Source organism: Sordaria macrospora, chromosome 7 (assembly GCF_033870435.1).
Source record: "Sordaria macrospora chromosome 7, complete sequence".
NCBI lineage: Eukaryota > Fungi > Ascomycota > Sordariomycetes > Sordariales > Sordariaceae > Sordaria > Sordaria macrospora.
This window is the reverse complement of record NC_089377.1, coordinates 2,448,806-2,468,414: the sequence shown is the minus strand read 5'-3', so window position 1 is coordinate 2,468,414 and position 19,609 is coordinate 2,448,806. Positions and strand designations below refer to the sequence as shown.

Sequence of the window (19,609 nt, the reverse complement as noted above, 5' to 3'; positions counted from 1 at the left end):
CTTCGTGCCATCATCTATTGAACAAAGCCAGACAACAAACACAGCACTCAAGCAGCGTCCTAGTCCGATCCTGAAACCGGCGGGTGATGAACCTGCGCCTGGACCAAGAGTAGGGAGCAACAGCTTAAGGGCAAATTCCCGAGAGAGATGACTATGCAATGAACCGTCGGGATATCAAACAAACGAGTGATCTTTCTTTGGTACGTAAAGAGCTGTTAAAGGAAAAGCTGTTTCTATGGCGACGCTTGTCAACAAAATAAACACCCCCTTTTCACTCGTGGGTGGTAGCCTTGGCATAATTGCGACCTTCTCATTCTTGCCGTTCTTGGTGCAGTTAAGATCAAAGCGCAAGTACGAGTTTTAGGGCAGACTGATGACACGGAAATCGTGTGAAGAGTTGTCTGCGATGACCACATCATCATCGAGCAAAGTAGGTCAAAGTTGAGCATATATCCCGTCGTCTTTTTACCTCTCAGCCTGGAAACATCTTCAATCCAGATCGGATGCCGGGCACTGTTCTGTTCCTGCCCGCTGTTGCTTTGGCTGCAGCGCTACCCCGCAACTCCAACCCCACTGTCCATGTAGGTCTCCGCCGCGCGTCCCACTGCATCATCAACCAGGCTCCAATGGGCTCCATCTGACACCGATCTGACACCTTGGAAGCTCCCCTTGTTACGAGCTCCCAGCTGGGTTCATAGTCCCCTCGGCCTCCTATAATAAATAAACACCAACTCGCCGATCACTTACCTTCGCGCCTCCCAAGCCACCCACGAAGCAGTAACCCACAGAATCAGAGAAGACAAGATGCCCATCGAAATCGACAAGATCTTGGCCGCCGCGCCCGCCACGACCCGTGGTCAGGCTACCCAGCTCTCTTGCGATCCCAAGGGCGAGCGTATTGTCTACGCTGTAAGTCGCCTCACCGCCAGCAACACCATTGCAAGCCAAGGTACACTCGAGCTTACCAAGACACAACCTTGAACCACCCTAGTCCGGCAAATCCATCTTCGTTCGCACCATCGACGAGCCATCCAAGTCCCTCCAATATACCGGTCACACGACCACCACTACCGTTGCCCGCTTCTCCCCATCAGGCTTCTGGATCGCCTCCGGTGATGTCTCGGGCAAGGTGCGCGTCTGGGACGCCGTCGGCGCCGAGAACACCAAGGGCGAATACTCCATCATCTCCGGTCGCATCAACGATATTGCCTGGGACGGCGACTCACAGCGTGTGATTGCCGTGGGCGATGGCCGCGAGCGATTTGGTCATGCTTTCACCGCCGACAGCGGCAACAGTGTTGGTGAGGTTACGGGCCACAGCAAGGTTGTCAATGCCGTCAGCATAAGGCAGCAGCGCCCATTGCGCGCGGCTACGGTGTCGGACGATGGATCCATGTGCTTCCTTCACGGCGCACCCTTCAAGTTCGCCGATAAGGCTTCGGAGCACAAGGGTTTCGTTACCGGCACGGCGTTTAGTTCAGACGGTACAACACTAGTTACGGTTGGTGCCGACAGGAAGATCCAGCTTTACGACGGAAAGACGGGCGCACCGACAAAGACCATCGGCGACGGTGTTCACACGGGCGGTATTTACGGTATCAGTTGGGCTTCGGACTCGAAGCGGTTCGTCACTTCCAGTGCGGACCAGACTGTTCGTGTATGGGATGCCGAGTCGGGCGAGAACACGGAAACCTGGCGGTTCGGCCCTGAGGGCACTGTCAGCATTCCGGACCAGCAAGTTGGCGTGGTCTGGCCGCACGGCCGCACCGACGGGCTTATCATCAGCATCAACCTTAACGGCGACCTCAACTATTTGGTTCCCGGAAACCGAGACCCCATCCGCGTTGTCCAAGGCCACAACAAGAACATCACCGCCCTCGGCGCCAGCCCCGACGGCAAGGCTCTCCTGACGGGCAGCTTCGAGGGCCGCGTCCTGAGCTGGGACCTCGCCACGGGTACCGGCACCGTTGTCGATGGCCAGTCGCACTCCAACCAAGTCACCCAGTTCGCCTCCTCTGCCTCAGGCGGCACCATCTACAGCGTCGGCTGGGACGACACTCTGCGCTCCGTCGACGTGTCCGCCAACACTTTCACCGGCGCCTCCACCAAGCTCTCCGCCCAGCCCAAGGGCGTCGCCACCACCAGTGACGACAAGTTCGTCGTCGTGGCAACCCACACCGGCATCCAAGTCTACCAGGGCTCCGACTTCATTTCCGAGCTCCCCATCACCTTCAACCCCACCGCAATCGCCGCATCCCCCTCGGACGCCTCCGTGATCGCCCTCGGCGGCGACGGTAACACAGTCCGCATCCACACCCTCTCCAGCTCCGACGGCACCCTCTCCTCTCAACCCATCACCGTCCTCACCACCTCCTCTGCCCAAATCTCCACCCTATCGTTCTCTCGCGACGGCAAGTTCCTAGCAGTCGGAAACTCGACCGGCAAGATCGTCGTCTACAAGGCCAGCACATGGGAGGTGGAAACCGACCGGTGGTCGGCCCACACAGCGCGCGTGCTGAGCATCGCGTGGAACGAGGCCGGCACGCACGCCGTCAGCGGCGGGCTGGACACCAATGTCTGCGTCTGGAGCCTGGCGAAGCCCGGGAGCAGGACGAGCGCACCGAACGCGCACAAGGATGGCGTGAACGGGGTGGCGTGGACGGAGGAGGATACGGTGGTTAGTACGGGTGTGGATGGGGCTGTTAAGGTTTGGAAGGTTTCGGGGTTGCCATGAATGCGCTGGCGCGGATATGGTGAACCCTTAATATGTACTTGAACCCTTGGAACAGGGTCGTCTTTGTCATAATTTGTGAATTTGAGCAGGTGAGCAACATGAATAGCAAGGAATGATCAAAACATAATGAACGCGGCTGTAGCTACTTGCATGGCATTACCACTGGGAGATTTGAGTGAATAGCGAACTCTTCAACGTCAAAGTACCGCATCAAATTTGACCTTTGGGATAGAAGGGACTTGGTAACTTCAGCGTCCCTTTACTCTCTTTGGGCCATCTTCTGTCTATTACGTCGTACATGGATTTTACTCCTTTAATTCTGGTTCTTATGATAACTTCCCATGCAAAAGTAATGCGCAATTGAGATAGAGTACAAACCGGACTGACAGAAATTTGAGGTAAAAGGATGACAACCGAGGTCTGGATACAGCATCCAGCATTGAAATTCATTGAAAACATTGTTGGATCTTTTTCTACGGCACCTAAAAGAAGAAAGAGCTAGTATATCGAATACTGTACTGATTCCTCATCCTTTCTTCATTCTCTTGTCACGCTCTTCTCATGTTCGTTTCATTCCCTTTTCATGTTCTTTTCATCCTATCTTCAAACTCTTTTCAAACTCTTTTCAGTTCGCCTATAGATGAAAATAAACCTGTCACAGGTTGACAATGGCTACATAGTGTGCATTTCGTGTTCTGCCTTGCAAGGAGAATATCGTCCTATCTTTTGTATGTTCGGCTATCTGGGCATATGCACCCATGACCTGTCATAAAACATTACAGGTAGAAGAACGGTTGACGAAACCTAAGAGGGTGTTGAACGACACCGTCGAGCATGGGGCTAGCGACTGAAGACCATTTGTGAATTTTGTGGTCTAATAGAGGCAGCTCGCCAAGTTTTCTTACCTGGTCAATGGACATCGAAAAACACACATTCACGTAGCGTGGGGGCATGAATGAACGGACGAAGGTCCGAACCTATAACAGAAACTTTGGCATGGAACCATTGGGGAGCAACAGGATTGGGCATCTTACCTGTTTATAAAATGCGCAGGAAGGAAAGGGAGACCGTATAAGATGAACAAGACTACGAAGTAGGCGGCTTCATGACTGGAGATAGACAACACATACACCCTGACACATATGATCATCAGCAACGTAGTATATGAAGACGGGAGTTAATCATAGTTAACCGCGATCATGAACAACATAGATGCATAATTTTTTTGAACTCCGATTATTTATTCCATACAAACCAAAACAAACAGAGAGATATGTCCCATAGCCAAGACCACCCAACCCATCAGGGTATCATCCATCTTCATCTTCTTCCTACATCCTACATTCATCTCACAGTCGACAACCCAACCGCTTAAAGCTTGAAAGCACCACTCGACGTAGGACCCTTCTGCTCCGCGACCTTCTTGCCATCCAATCCAACCGTCTCGCCCTTCCGGTTGATAACCTTGACGCCGCCCTTCTTGAGCTGGCTCATAGTATCCTTGCGGTCCTGGGCACCCTTGCTCATATTCTTGGTGGCATCCAGACCGCCGGCCTTGCGGATGCGCTCCTTCTCGCGTCTGCGTCTCCTGGCCTTCTCCTCGCGGCTCATCTCCTCCTTGGCGATGGGCAGACCGCTCTTGGCCACGACCTCGCCCTTCTCCACCGAGTCCTTGTCCTTGCCAGGGGCGTACACCTCCTGGGGCGCGAGCGTGCTCTCGCCACCGGTGACGCCCTGGGCGGTGGTGGGCATGGCGTCCTCCATGGCAACAGTGGCGACGTCGGTGACGACGCTGATGGTGGGCGCGGCCGGCTTGGGCTTGTAGTGCCAGCTGGACAGGGCGTCGAGCTTGGCGCAAATGTCCTTCCACATGGTCTTGATCTCGGCCTCGTCGCGCGTGAGCTTCTCGTCCGAGGCGCTGACGTACTCGTCACCATGGGCCTTCTTGACGTGCTCCTCCTCGTAGATCTCGGCGAGAGACTGCTTGCCCTTGGCGTCGTCGATCTCGACGAGGCCGCGGCGCGCGTTGTTGGGGTTGCCGAGCGTGTCGGGACGTCTCCGGAGGACCTCGTCGAACTCGTTGGCGAGAATGCGGCGCTTGATGAGCGCCTCGATCGTCTCGGAAACCTCCTCGGTGATGACGGGGACAGGCTTGCCGACGTGCTCGAATTCAAGGTCTTCCTCCAGAAGCGAGTTCATGGGACGGGCTTGCGCGGAAGCCTCACCGGACAGAGTCCAGGCGCGCTTGGCAACAAGCTCGGACTCGAGCCTGCGGATCTCCTCGGCAATCTTGGCTTGCCTGCGCTCGTGGGCGGAGCGACGAGATCTCGGGTCACCAGCGTCAAGATCCGAGAGCTTGTCCTCGTCATCCTCGTTCTCCGAAAGGTCGTCGAAGAGATCGCGGCGCACATCGTTCTCGGCCCTCTCCATATCGGCCTCATCAGGCACCTCCAACTTCCTCTTGGGGAAATAACCTCCTTTCCTCTGGTTGCCAGTCTTCTTCTTTTGTTGAGGTGGCGCAAAGAAGTCCTTGTAGTAGATGTCGTTGGCGGTAAGATCCATATCCATACCGAGAACCCCATCTGTCAGGCCGAGATCGTCGCCGTCGTCCTCGAGTTGCTCTACGTTCTTCTTGCCCTTGAGCTTCTTGGCGTGGGCGGCGGCAGCAGCCTCGAGGGCCTCGTCGTCTTCGGATTCGTCGCCCATGTCGACATCGCTCTCGTCCTTGTCTTCGTCCTTCTTCTTGTCGGTCTTGCCCTTATTGGACTTTGGCTTGGTCGCGAAAGGATCGGCATGCCAGTCTAGCTGTTCGTCGTCGCTGTCGGCATCGACGTTGGGGTCCGCGCGGGCATCCGCATCCTCCCACAACTGTGTCTGCCTGTTGAAATCGTCTATTGAGAAGAAACCGTCGTTGAGGCCGTTGGGGTCTTCGACAAGTTCTGGCGCTTCCTCTTCCTCTTCCTCCTCTTCCTCTTCCTCCTCTTCGTCCTCCTCATCCTCTTCCTCCTCATCAAACTCTCCCTCTCCGTCTTCGTCCGAGAATACAACCTCTTCACCATCGATCTCAACCTCTTCATCGTCATCAATCCCGCTGCCCTCCGATCCTTCTAGTTCCTCATCATCGTCATCGTCCTCATCCTCTCCTTCAGAGCCAGAACCAGACTCGTCATCACCATCCTCTTCGTCCTCGTTGGAATCAAGCTCAAACCCATCCTCTCCAAACTCAATAGTCTTATCTTGTTCCTCGCCGGTGCCCACGATGCCGTTCTCCTCTAGCTCCTTCAGCACATCACCAGCCTCCTTGACGGCGCTGGCAATGATTTTCTTGGCCTGCTGCCAGATCTGCTCCGTCTCGAACCCTTCGTCGACGTGCAGCTTGCGGATCTTGAGCACAGCATTCTTGTCATAGCCGGCCTCACGCTTGCGCTTCTTGCCGCCGATGGTGGCCGCGATCTCTTTTAGCTTGGCCTGCTGGTGGTCGCTGACCTGGGAGGCGAGCGCGTCGAGGGTCTCCTTGGCGAGCAGGAGGGATCCGGCGGGAAGGGTCGAGGGCGGCTGCAGGAAGACGTGGCGGTTGGATTCGTCGGCCAGGGCCGAGAGGAAGGAGGCGACGATGGGGTTGTTGATTGTCGAGGGAGCGCCGGTTGGCGATGTGAGAGCGGCAGCCATGATGCTGTTGTGTGTGGAGGGGTCGTGGCTGATGGTTTGGGATGTCGAGGTTGCGGAAGAGGTTATGCTGCCAGTTCCGGCCATGTCTGGTTTTTTGATGTCGGTCGGACTGATGCAGTCGCAAAACGGGCCCAAGGCTACCTAGGGTCGATCGAGGCTGGCCTTGTCGTCCGAGTGTCTACCTGACTAAGGGTTCAGTTCAGATGTATGACCCTTTTCGCTTGACTGGGCTGTAAGAATGGAAATCGCAGGGCGTGGTTGGAGTTGCCCGTTGCCAAAACAAAAAACGTCGACCTGGCGATGTCTGCTTGCCAGCCGGCGAGATTGATGGACCAAAATTTTTTCTGCCATGGTGCTCCAAGATCCAAAGGCGAAGCGTGGAAGGTCCCCGCACTGGATTGTGGGGCTATACGAGATTGACCAATAATGGACGACCCTGTTGTCTGGAAATGGCAATAGGTCCCACTCTTCCTTCTGTTAGGCTTCAGGCCGGTACACTGCTATAAGACGAGGATACCTTAACACTTACAATCCGGTGACGGCGTCACGAACTATCACGGTGTCGAGGCTATTCGGAGCAAGATGCTGAGTTGGAATGCATACCCAATCCTGTTCCGAGTTGGAGATACATAGTGACGAGCCAGTTGAGCTGGACATAATCAAGTTATGATCATTCACGCCGCAACTAAGTGCTACTAGTTGCCTCTTCAACAGAGGTACCTTATTCGGCTTATCATCACTTCCTTATCTGGAATCTCTGTCAGCCATGTAGTTTCTCCCTCTTTCACCGGTTTGTTCCGATGGTAACTGGAAGTGTTGCCTGAAAAAGATAAAAGGTAACGTCGTACAAAAGTAATAGGTAATAGGTTGATTCAACGACATCTCTTATGTAGTGAAGGACGACAGTTTCGTCTCATATCAGCTGCAATGCAGTATGCTGCTCGTGTGTCCTTCAACATCGAGAGGAGACCTCTACGACAGACATTGACAGACTCTTTGGTGTAGACTATTTACCCAGTCGACTATTCTCCCGCAACTTGGACCATAGATGTATATAGCAAAACCTCTCGGTAGAAATCCAAGGTGTTATCTAAGCACCATCAACGAAAGAAGTTGCAATATCATACGGAAGAGTCGTTGGAAATGCCGTCTCAAGCCACATCCCTATACATCTGTATAGGCAGTCTGTGAAAATTTCGACAGAAGCTTGCTCATCTGAAATACGACGGTAGCGTTGGGTGTGCTTGTGTTAGAGTCTGGACCGTTAGAGTTTTCATTGAATGTGGCTCGCGGGGAACTTCCCGTTGAGCCGCCCTCAGTGATACTTCAAGACCTCGAGGCCCCAGAACAGGGAAATATACCATCTCCTTGTCTGTTGAAAGAACCACTGCAATTGATATGGTGCTATGGGTGATTGGGGTCTTTTTGACCGGGGTATCGGGTGCTTCATGTAGAACTTCGTTCTGTATTCCCTTAGTCTTACATGTGAACCCCACGGTGAAAGTCGTTTACCAACCACTGACATTGCTGTCGTAAACGGTGAGGTATCGGTCAGTGTCAGCGGCCTCCTGTCTCAGCACGACATTTGTACCTCGACGCTGTGTGGCGTTGCTCGTTTCATCCGCACCACGCCCTCTGCTACCTACCTAGAATGGCCAAGTTAACGGCAACATTTCCGAAGTCGTACCGAAGGTCGCGAGAAGGTTTCGGTTGGCTGCAATGACTGCAGATCGCGCACTGTCTGGTAAGAGAACTGACAGATAAGCCGAGATGGAGGGACGGGAATCCTTTTCAGTTGCCGGATATTGCTATTAAGCCAAGGAGATCTCGGCGGGAAAGACCTGGAAGGGCCGATTTATTCTTGTTTTCCTATATCCGCCTCCATATGACAGCCTCAGTCTGTGTGGGTGAAGAGAGAAACTGCATCTCACAGCATGTCTTCACAACAGGACATGTCAAGAGCACCTGTCTGTCATGTCATCCACCGCACGCTGTGGGAAGCCGCCCTTGCATGCTTCAGCAGCTGTATGTCAGTGACAATTCAATCGGCTTTTTCCGGAATCAAGTTGGTGATAGACTCAACCTCGACATGGAAGGTCAATTCCCCCAACACTCGCTTGTGGATAAGGTAACCACACAGACAACAAGACGATGTGACACGGCTGTGCTCGTAGCTTGTCGGCTATTGAATATCTCATGATAATGGTCGCGTGCCTTGCCAGAACAAAGAAGGGAAGAAGCTGAAAAAGATTCGAAGTCTAACAAATCCCGAGGATGGCTTGCCGGCGTCAAGACGGGTCAGCAAGCACGTGCCTGTTTACTGAATTATGACAGGGCCGATGGATCTAGACCAGGGTGGAACTCTTCGACGAACCCTACCAATCAAAGACTATGTTCGGCACGGTAACGACGGGAGACAAGGGCTGTTGTTGAAAGCAAGTTCCTGTGAAAGATAACGAAACAGGTTCACAGAAAGATAGTCGCAAGGGGACAGACGTGGTTGGAAAGGATGGAAAACAATCTAAAACTCAGCTGCAACCACCTCCACTTTGGCTACGTCGTAAAGAGCCCACGGGAAAAACCTCGAGGTTCCACCGGAAAACCGTCAGAGACACCCCTGAACTTTTGACTTGCTCCCCTGCGTCCTGGCGGAAAGACCCACCAACAAAGGCTTTGCACAGTGCACGGAGGGTCCGAAAAGGGTCCTGTTCCTAGGTGGTCTCGTGGCGGTTCTTCTTGGCGCTAGCGCATTGGCTCTTCCTGTTTTTGATTCCTTGGCTTTTTTGGAACAGATCGAATCCTTCATGTTCTCTTCAGCTTGCGACTCCAGTTTATCTTGTCCGCTTGTCTCAGAATTGCTGGGCTCTTTTTAGATTCGGCCTGTCGTCACACAGTTTTCTTCCTTTCCCTCTCTTTTTACAAAGTTTGCCAGACCCGTCTTCGTTTTTGTCTCGTTCTGCTCCCCGCCAGTTCTTTCTTTGAACCCTTCTTTTGGACATTGACACTAAAGACTAGAGCTAAGCACAATCGACAGCCAACAGTTGGCCAGCCACTCTAGACCACTCCAGCATCTCCACGAAGATTAGCAACTCTCTGTCTCCAGCAATCCGAAACGAACCTGAAGTGTCTGTGTTGATCGCTTGGTTGAAACTTCACCGTCTTCTCCAAGCCCACACGGTCCCCCGTGCCCTTACCACGCCTACACTACAGCCTCAACCAGTCAACACCCTTGGCTACTGAGTCCCCATTCCCCCGACGGTATCCGCCAGCGATCAGAGCTTTTATCCCACACTTTCGTCATTGCCACAGTGCCGCCGTTGGTGCAAGAGACGCTGCGGGATCCCGACCGACAGTTGTACCTTCGATCCGTGCATACATATTAACCGCCTGCCTCGCTCCAACGACATTGTCACTACAGATTTCTGGCATTTTTGCATTGCGTTTGGCGTCGACTTGCATCAAAACAAAGGCACAAGGGACAAGCTGGTTTTGGAGATTTTACATTCCAACAGACCGGTTCTCTCGTACATTGACGCCACCGGGTGTAACCATTCCCAAGACGGGATTCGACGACGTTGTGTGGACTAACAAGGACGTTCCTTACCTCCCATCGCAATACATACGTGTATTACAAGTGCCAATTCTTAACACTCTTACAACCTACCACCACCGCCATCACCATCACCACCACCACCACCAACACCGCTTCTACGAGGAATGAAGTTCGGAGAGCAGTTTGACAGGGAATCTGTCCCCCAATGGCGAATCCGTATGTCTTTTGCCCCGTCTTTATCCGCAGTTTGCTGATGACTGTACCATACTTTACCAAAGGGTGCCTGCTGATCTTTACCTTACCGAACAGATAACATCGACTACAACTCGCTAAAACACCACATCAAGGCGCACACGACCAGGTCCCAGGGCACTGCGATTGCCATTCCAGGCCACCAAGGCGCCGCACTCTCAAAGTTCGAAGACGAGCTTTACGACGAGCTCTGTCGACAACATGATCGTGTCGACCTGTTTGTATCAAGCAAGGCCGATGAGATAGCCCGTCGTATTCGTATGTTATTTCGTCACACTGCCACTAATTCCCCTGATTTCGGTTACAACCACTAACACCCTGGGTGTGACGTCGGTAGAGCACCTATCCAATCAAATACACGCCTTGATTGTCCGATGCGCATCCTCTACGAAAGCACGCACGTCGCCCAAACGAGAGCGCCGATTCGCGAAATATGAAGAAGAATTGTTAGAATGCGGTGACGAGGTACACGCCCTCCAGCGCTTTGTTAGTGCGCAAACTGTCGCCTTCCGCAAGATCCTAAAGAAGTACCGGAAATGGACGGGCTCGGCGACTCTCGGGGCACGGTTTAGGGAAACCATCTTGGCGAACCCAAAGAGCTTCACCAAACGCGACTTCTCTCCGCTTCAATCCCAACACGACGACCTACTCCAGACGATACGCGCTGCATCGCCTAGGGATTCGAGCCGCAGTGGCAGCTCCTCTCCACCAACCCAACCCGCTACACCCACCCGCCCGGCCCGCGCTGGAGAACAACGACTTCTACCCAGTGTAACCATCGTTCCCGAGGAGGATGTCCCGACAGGCTATTGGAACGAATATGACCACGGAAGCGAGGCTGGCGATGACCGCTGCGATGAATATGCCATCTATGTCAACCCGGATGAAGATATGAGTTTTCCTGGTATAAGCAGTGTAATGAACTGGATCTCGTCGCCGATGAAGAAGATGATGGGGCGTAGTCAAGAGCCAACACCAGACACACGCGCAAACGAAAGTGCAGAAAACCAGCCTCTACTAGGATCCTCGCGAAACCAGTCGACTGATCGGTACGGTGCTACCCTCGCGCCGCCAAGCTATTTCACATACCCTCCTGGTGTTGCCTACTCAGATACCGACATCGACGAGGACAACGTTAGCGATCGCTTTACGAACTCGCCTCCACACAGCTTCCGCCGCGGTCGTGGGCGCGCCGAGAGACGAGGCTCTTATGGCTATGCATCGTCGGAAGAGTTTCCTGAGTCCGGCTACCGAAGCCTAGAACAACGGCGCATTGCGCGCCATCGTGATGAAATGTTGTTCTGGGGTACTTGGGGCTGCTACCTGGTTGCGTTTGTGCTGATGGGTATTGCGACAATGCTGATCATGACGGGCCGACATAAGATGAGATTGGAGGTCGATGCTGGTGTGACAGTTGGCATTGTTACCTCGCTGGGTACGGCAGTCGCTGCGTTGTGCTTGTGGAATTCGAGGCACGAGTCTCAGGCACCCTCGATGGTAGGAGAGATTGCGGTGTGGGTGACATTTGTGGTGGCGTGCGTCGGCAACGCGATATTGTTGGTCTTGATGGTGGGAAAGGCACCCTGATGGCAGCCATCGCTTATGCAATTATGCAGGTGAGAGTATATTGTCTATGCCAAGGGTCGAAGGCCTACGGGGGTTTTAAAGCTCTCGACAATTATATATAGCAGCTCCTATGTTACACATACGTTTTATCTTTTTTCAAAGGCTTTGGATAGCTAAGGACAGCATTGAGTAGGACAGCGGAATAGGGCTGCCAGACCCACAACGTCACTTAGCTAGGATAAGATTTACATTATCACTGATACAAGTCAGACAGTACCATACGTTCACCTTTGATCGCGAGTTTTGCAAACTGATGATATTTCTGTCTCATTCTGGAGATCTACATGATGTTTACTTGGGTCATGCAGGGACTCTGCATCTCACGGCCGGCTTTCTGACCACAGCTTCGGATTTCATTTGTCAAACATGGCCGAGAAGAGGCCTTGCGGGGAAAGGAACTGTGCAACAGTATGAATCACCTTTGTCCTCGGTTATTCACCCCTTGTCAGGCCCCATTTCAAACATCCCATTCAGGAAATCGTTCGGTATAACACAAGTTTTCCAGCGAAGGAGTTAAACCTCAGCAAGGTATCGAACGGAAAGCGCTCGGCCGTCGTCGTATATAAGAGTGACCTTTCTCCACTTTATTTGCAGTGTGAGTACAACCTCCGCGGACCTCATCGACGAGTTGGAGTATATCAAGCTACAATTCACCCCGCATCTCACAACCTCACTTGAAGCTCCAATCTGCATCATTCTTCATCTTCAATATTACCAACCTTGACAACACCAAAGACACTTTGATATCAGAATTATCGAAACAAATCAGTTCAAGATGCACTTTCCAGGCCACAGCAGCAAGAAGGAGGAATCCGCCCAGACGGCCCTCACCCAGCTCAACTCTTGGTTCCCCACCACCAAGAACCCCGTCATCATCAGCGCCCCCATGTACCTCATCGCCAACGGCACTCTTGCTGCTGAAGTATCCAAGGCTGGCGGCATTGGTTCGTACTCCGTTTTCTCCCTTTCATCATCTAATCTAATTAATCACTTCACTTCATCCAATTCTCACCCCAAATTTTATACTACTAAAACACCTAAAACACTAACCAAAACAACAAACAAACAGGCTTCATAGCAGGCGGCTTCGACTTCCGCCCCGGTTCCTCCCAACTCACCAACCTAAGCAACGAACTGCTCCTAGCGCGCAAAGCCCTCGACCTCGCCGACCGCCCCCTGACACCCCTCCCCTCAATCGGCGTCGGTCTCCTCCTCACTCACACCGTCTCGGTGCCGCACATCGTCGACACCGTCCTGCCCATACTGCAGGAACACTCCCCGCAAGCTGTCTGGCTGTTCGCCAGCGACCCGGACTTTGAGTCCTCCAGTAAGCCGGGAGCAAAGGGGACGGCAAAGCAGCTGATCGAGGCTTTTCACGCTTCGGGCTTTGTGGTGTTCTTCCAGGTGGGCACCGTCAAGGATGCGAGGAAGGCGGTGCAGGATGGCGCGGATGTGATTGTTGCACAGGGAATCGATGCCGGCGGGCATCAGTTTGCTGAGGGGAGCGGGATTGTCAGCTTGGTGCCGGAGGTGGTGGATATGGTTGAGAAAGAGTTTAAGCCTAAGGGGAGAGAGGTGGTGGTTGTGGCGGCGGGAGGGGTGGCTGATGGGAGGGGGGTTGCTAGCGCTTTGGGTCTTGGTGAGTTTTTGTTTTCTTGAAAAGTTGAGCTTGAGGGGTGAAGGGGATGGAGACGGGTGATACGTGCGAGGTGTGCTAACGTGGACATGATGGTTAATAATAGGCGCCGAAGGTGTGGTGTTGGGTACTAGAGTGAGTCTCTCCTCAACCTTTTCTCCCCCATTCCCCAGTTTCGTTGGGCTGAGAAAACCACTGACAAGTCTTGCTCTCCCTTCAGTTCATCGTAGCAACCGAAGCTGCCACCCCAGAATTTCGCAGGAAGCTCATCCTCGAGACCAACGATGGAGGTCTCAACACTGTCAAGTTAGTATTTCCTTAAAACTCACTCCCCACTCCAGCCAACCTTGAAGTAAACCAACAAACAGCCTACATGTACTAACAACCAAGAACCCACTTGCCAGATCCCACTTCCACGACCAAATCAACAGCACCAAAATCTGGCACAACGTCTACGACGGACGCGCCGTCCGCGGTGCTTCGTACGATGACCACGCTGCTGGCTTGCCCTTTGAGGAGAACCACAAGAAGTTCAAGGAGGCTGCGAGCGTGGGAGACAATTCGCGGGCTGTTACTTGGGCGTATGTTTTTTTCTTACATTTCCTCTCTCTCTCTCTCTCTCATTTTCTCTCTCATTTTCTCGTCTTACTTCCAACTTCCAACTTCCCCGCACGAAGAAGCTCTGAGTGTTGTTGTTTGCTAACTTAACTGGTGGAATACGTGCAGCGGAACCGCCGTAGGTTTGGTAAAGGATCAAAGGCCTGCTGGCGAGATTGTGAAGGAGTTGAGGGAAGAGGCCAAGGAAAGGATTAGGAAGATTCAGGTTTATGCTGCTTAGACGAGGGATGATATATGGATGGTACCTGTATAAATGATGACAGGTGTGTGGGGTTAATGAGATTAATACGCAGTGGGATGAATGATGGGAGATTGAAGTTGCGAATGCACATATAACACACATCTTGCAGGCGAGTTGCTCTTTTTGTTATACCCGAGCCTTTAATTGCCCTGGAGATTTTTTTCATTACCTAAAAATGAAAAACTTCCGTTTGCTTTATGTCTTGGTGTTGTTGAGGTGTGTCTTTTTATAGGACTGTTAGAAAGAAAGTAAAGAGAGAGAGTGAAGGGAGAAAGTGAAGAGAGAAAGTGAAAAAAGGATGTAACATCTAAGCAATCCCGGTTTTACCAAGTGATACTTATATAATATTAAGTTATCTGTATCTTAATCCTGCGCAATACTTTATGATCATGTCGGTTCGGCTTTATTGATTAATTTCCATCTGTACAATAGCCACCTAATCAATAATGTATATACAATGAAAGTCTACTCTATCCTGACAAGCGAACTAGCTTAAGGCCCATCGGCTTCCTGTGAATATTCTAATCATGTTTGACTGCATGGGCGTTAAGATCATCGATGCACAGTCCCGCCCTGAGCTAGAGTTTCCATTGCAAGGCTTAAGCCAGGCTGGCGAGCGAGTGACTGATATGTAAGAATTGAACCATTCTTTTGTCTTTTTTTCACTTTCAGAGTAACGCTGGGCGGTCCGATGACTTCTGTCTTGACCAAGTAGCTGGTTAAGAACTGCACGGATCGTAACAACATGCATTTTCCTCTCTACCTTATAAGCTCACGGCACGCCTCAACTTATGTGTAGAACTGCCAAAAGAATATATCAAAGCCCTAAGAAAAGAAAACACAACTTAAAACCGCTACCAAAGCTGCCTTTGTTCATTGTCGCAGTTTTTGAGGGCAGAAAGGAGCAAAAAGTAAGACGCCAACTTTGAGCATAAATACATCTTGTCTAATTTCCACTGGGTTTCCTTTCCCATGAGCCGCTGTTCTCGAGCTCTTCCGTCTTGTCCACCAAAACTCTAACCGTCCTGTTCTTCCGGTTTTTGCCACCACTCGTCGTCTTCTTCTCATCTCATCCACGGGTCCTCCGAACTACCTACCCCCTTCTTTCATACCAAGAGTTACCCCCATGACCACACAAAAGTAGATACCAAGCAATAACACATCTACTTGCGATACCACATCCGAGTAATCTTGGTATTCCGCATCTTCCTCTGCAGCTGGAAAATGCCATACATGAGCGCCTCAGACGTAGGCGGGCAACCGGGAACGTAGACATCAACGGGGACGATGCGATCACACCCGCGCACGACGCTGTACGAGTAGTGGTAGTAGCCGCCGCCGTTGGCGCACGAGCCCATACTGATGACCCAGCGCGGGTCGGGCATCTGGTCGTACACCTGGCGCAGGGCGGGCGCCATCTTGTTGGTCAGAGTACCGGCAACGATCATCACGTCCGACTGGCGGGGCGAAGCACGGAAAATGATTCCCAAGCGATCTTGATCGTACCGCGGGGTGGAGAGGTGCATCATTTCGACGGCGCAGCAGGCGAGGCCGAAGGTCATGGGCCAGAGAGACGATTGGCGGGCCCAGTTCACGATGCTGTCGAGGGTTGTGCTATATTGAAAGGAACATATTAGTGGTTATTGACATGTGGTTGTTGCTGCCGTAGTGTTGTGTTGTGGAGAGATGTTGTTATGATAGGGGATATCCTTGTCCGGATGTCATGAACGGGTGTGGAGTTCGTGGAGCCCCGGATTCTCGGTAACGTACAGAGCATATTGAACAGCGCCCTTGGTGCCCTCCTGGCTGGCAAGAGGAACCTCTCTGCGCTCGCGCCTGACGATGCCGCCGTGCTGTGCGCCAGCTGGGGCGACGGCGCCCGTGGCATCCTTGCGGGAGGACGAGGAGATAGAAGCGGCCGAAACGATGCGGAAGGGGACGATCTGGGCGGCAGCGACAGTCGGCCGGGCTGTGGATAGTTCCGTTATCGTCAGCTGGAGTTATCGTCGCCGTGGGGATTATCGTGATGGAGTTCGTTGAATGACTCGCGCGCGGACTTTCGCAGTGTGTAGGAAACAAGAATTGGAAAAGACAGCTTCACCCACCTCTGAGAGCCATCGAGGCGCCTGTCCTCACAGAGAACAACATGTTGGAAATATGCGGTTGTCGCAGTGAGAGCGAGATGTCTAGGGAAAAGGAGTGAGAGGAGGAGAGAGCGTTCCTTCGGACGGGGCAAAAGCGCAAACCCAAGATCGCAGCAATGATATCGACGTCGTCCCGCTCTGCGGTTACATACAGCGAGCCTCCGTCTCCCAGTTACAGTGATGCTGCTGCGGCTTAGCTAATGGTTGTCCGCGGCATTCGCCTCCACACAGTGACCCACTTTGTGGCGTCGAATAAGGCTGGAGCTTTTGAAGACTGAGGACCAGCCCGCTTTCCATTGGGCAGAGCTCCTTTCTCTTTCTGGGGAAGTGGAAGCAACAGGGAAACTCCAAGGGGGCCGTGTTATTCAAGATCTTTGCATCTCGAATTCTCGCGGCAATCTGCAATGAGTGAAGGGCATATGATACCGTTCGCTCGGCCTTAATGAGGTAATCTTTCATTTCAAACCGACAAGGACATGGGTGCATTTTAGTTGTTGTGTCCTTCCATAATATGCTGAGGCGACGACCCTCGTCGCAAATGGTCTGGAGTGGTCTGGCGCTAAGCAGTGCCAAGATCTGGTGATAGCTTCATCGTCACTATTCACTTTATAATCCAGATAGCATCCGACAGACCCAGAACGTCACGCATCGCATTATAGGATGCGAAAAGCAACCAAAAGAAAAAGGGGCAAAAAATAAGAGACAAGGGCGGGATCGAACGGAGGACGTCACGTTTAACTGGAAAGGAGTAGAAGAGCCCTATTTGCGTAGCCCGAAGACGCCAGTTTTACAGTGCTTCCAGGGAGTGCCCCACCGCCTTTAATAGCCGGGGGCCCTCTAACTGGCAGGTGGTGCGCAACCCTCTGAGTGCAAAGAGAGCTCAGCGCACCACACCGCTTGACCACGAAGCCACTTGTCAGTTGTTAAAAGTATGTTAACTCAAGGTTCCTTAAACCCCAATCTAAAGGCCACGCATGATTTGGGGGTTGATCAAAATTGCTGCAGCAATCTATTAACAGCACCCGTCGCAACGAAATGATACATAACGCACGCCAACACCTTCCTCCTATGGTGGTTTTCCCTTCCCGCCCCAATAACGCCTGCGAATAACAATTTGGTGTCGGGATATCGCCTTAGCCGAGTAAAAAAGAGGTATGCCTGCTATCTCTCAGCGGTATCTCTCAGAGATCCTATCCATGGTCGAAACAAATCTGTCCGTCTCAAGACTCAAGCCATCCGTTTGTCCGTGTCGGCCGACGCGCTTTCGCCAAGGTCTGGGTTGAGATAGTTGGCGTCTTCGGCAGCCTCGTAGTCGGCAATGAGGTCCATGACGACCTCCCTGGCTTCGTCAAACTCGTTGAAGTTCTCAGAGAACGGCGCTGTCTTTTTGTAGGCTTCCATGAAGGCGTTGCGCTTCCGCATACCGTCGTACTGCCTGACGATGCGCTTGAAGAGCTGCGTAAAGAATTGTCAGTTTAACCACCCATCTTGTCAATACGCGAACAATTGACGTACCGTAGCAATACTGGTATGGTTTGCCAACATCAAGCCACTGACACGATGTGCCATGGTCACGTAGGGACTCCTCTTGGTCAGCGCCACCTGAATGCTGGCGGGACCCCAAGGAATGAATGTAGCAAGACGACGCTCCCTAATACGGAGCAGACTCTTGTGCACATCGGTTGGGTCCACGTCGCCCTGGATGACGTTCAGGATGGAGATGTAGCAGCTCTTCTTGCCGGGTACAGTAGACACCATGCGATTCTTGGGCTGCAGCAATCGTCTCATCACGTCGAGAACCGTCGTCTTGCGCACCGTCTTTGCCTGTTCCACCTGGTCACCGGTAAAGGGCGTGTACGACGTCATCAAGAAGTGGCATCGGGGAGTCGGGATTAAAGAGGCAAGGATGCTGACCAGGTCGTTGTGCATGTAGCCGGGGTATCGGAGGGTGGTTGTGCTGGCGGACATGACGGTCGATACGAGTTGGTTCGTCTGCTGGAAGGAAGGCTCTTGAACGTGCAGTCTGTCGGCGGCAATATGTGAGAGGGCGCCGTTGTCAAGCACCACTACCGAGTCGGCGTTTTGCGTTAACCTCCTCATCGCAAGCAAGCTGTTGTAAGGGTGTACGACAACGTCGCCCGCGCTGGTCGTGTCGGGAAATACTGAGTATGTCTGGATGATCTTCTTGGGGAAGCGGTCGTTCAATCGCTCGAGTAGGAAAGAGCCCAGTCCGGATCCTGTACCACCGGCAATGGAGTGTAGCATCATGAAACCCTCGAGGGAGTCACTGCCGTCGGCTTCGCGCTCAATCATCTCCATGATCTCCTCGTGTACCTGCTCGCCTGTCTGGTAACCATCACCCCAGTTGTTGCCCGCACCAAGACCGCTCTTGCCCACATAGAAGTTTTCGGGATTGTATATGTTCCGGTAGGATCCCGTCTGAATGGTATTGATGACACGCGGTTCGAGATCGATTAGGATGGCGCGGGGAATGTATCGCGTATCGTCGCTCTGGTAAAAGAAGACATCTTTACGATCGCCGCCTTCGGTCGCAAAGTCTTCGATAGTTCCATCTTGACTGATGCCGTGTTCCAGACACAGCTGCTGCCAGAACTGGCTTCCGACTTGGTGATGTTAGCAGTTGCGCGTTGAGCTGTCGGGTGTTGAAGCGCAAGACTGGGTAAAGGTCGGCCGCCTCGTCAGGCTGGATTGGATACTCACTGCTGTTGCCACACTGGCCGGCCTGGATAGTTATTATTTCTCTGTTTCCTGGTGTTAGTGAAATTTTGTTACGGTAAACCATCAAGTTAGGTGTTGGATTGGGACGCGTACCTGGGCATGGTGGTGGCATTAACGAGGCGCGAGACCTCCAGGCGGAAATTGTTGCAATCGGGACAAAAGCGGAGGGAGCATCAGTAAACACAAGGACGTCAGCAGAGCACGGGAGTTCCCCACATGCAACAGCACGTTGCCCACCGCTAGGTACCTACACAGCACGCTAAGATTCCGCGACGACGCGACGACGGGGGAGGGAAGCTGTGAACGAACAGCCGAACTGCAAGGGAAATCACCAAATGCCCGGTCCCGCAAGCTTGGAAAGTGGAAAACATCCCCAGAGTCTAGGCCCCAGTACTCG

General features: G+C 52.6%; 6 protein-coding genes across 6 annotated transcripts; 3 read left to right on the top strand and 3 right to left on the bottom strand.

The window, feature by feature from the left end:
* Nucleotides 1-537: 537 nt before the first annotated feature.
* On the top strand, nt 538-2,995 carry SMAC4_06119 (uncharacterized protein). Its single transcript, XM_003344788.2, has 2 exons — nt 538-909; nt 992-2,995. The coding sequence occupies exons 1-2, from the start codon at nt 805-807 to the stop codon at nt 2,732-2,734; spliced, it is 1,848 nt and encodes a 615-aa protein (XP_003344836.1). The 5' UTR covers nt 538-804; the 3' UTR covers nt 2,735-2,995.
* A 951-nt stretch (nt 2,996-3,946) lies between these two features.
* SMAC4_06120 (uncharacterized protein) lies at nt 3,947-6,487 on the bottom strand (the record flags this gene model as incomplete). Its single annotated transcript, XM_024655799.2, has 1 exon — nt 3,947-6,487. One exon carries the CDS (start codon nt 6,485-6,487, stop codon nt 4,106-4,108), a length of 2,382 nt encoding a protein of 793 aa, XP_024511628.1. The 3' UTR covers nt 3,947-4,105.
* A 2,688-nt stretch (nt 6,488-9,175) lies between these two features.
* On the top strand, nt 9,176-12,063 carry SMAC4_06121 (uncharacterized protein). Its single transcript, XM_024655800.2, has 3 exons — nt 9,176-10,172; nt 10,266-10,466; nt 10,546-12,063. The coding sequence occupies exons 1-3, from the start codon at nt 10,121-10,123 to the stop codon at nt 11,793-11,795; spliced, it is 1,503 nt and encodes a 500-aa protein (XP_024511629.1). The 5' UTR covers nt 9,176-10,120; the 3' UTR covers nt 11,796-12,063.
* Nucleotides 12,064-12,070: 7 nt separating this feature from the next.
* SMAC4_06122 (uncharacterized protein) lies at nt 12,071-14,499 on the top strand. The gene is made up of 6 exons (XM_003344791.2): nt 12,071-12,778; nt 12,904-13,473; nt 13,577-13,605; nt 13,691-13,776; nt 13,875-14,051; nt 14,197-14,499. Exons 1-6 carry the CDS (start codon nt 12,610-12,612, stop codon nt 14,306-14,308), a joined length of 1,143 nt encoding a protein of 380 aa, XP_003344839.1. The 5' UTR covers nt 12,071-12,609; the 3' UTR covers nt 14,309-14,499.
* Nucleotides 14,500-15,060: 561 nt separating this feature from the next.
* SMAC4_06123 (uncharacterized protein) lies at nt 15,061-16,657 on the bottom strand. The gene is made up of 3 exons (XM_003344792.2): nt 16,435-16,657; nt 16,100-16,298; nt 15,061-15,943 (listed from the first exon to the last, which is right to left on the bottom strand). Exons 1-3 carry the CDS (start codon nt 16,475-16,477, stop codon nt 15,493-15,495), a joined length of 693 nt encoding a protein of 230 aa, XP_003344840.1. The 5' UTR covers nt 16,478-16,657; the 3' UTR covers nt 15,061-15,492.
* Nucleotides 16,658-17,324: 667 nt separating this feature from the next.
* Nucleotides 17,325-19,391, bottom strand: SMAC4_06124 (uncharacterized protein). The gene is made up of 4 exons (XM_066090395.1): nt 19,306-19,391; nt 19,195-19,235; nt 17,989-19,097; nt 17,325-17,928 (listed from the first exon to the last, which is right to left on the bottom strand). Exons 1-4 carry the CDS (start codon nt 19,311-19,313, stop codon nt 17,701-17,703), a joined length of 1,386 nt encoding a protein of 461 aa, XP_065947777.1. The 5' UTR covers nt 19,314-19,391; the 3' UTR covers nt 17,325-17,700.
* Between the last annotated feature and the right edge of the window lie 218 nt (nt 19,392-19,609).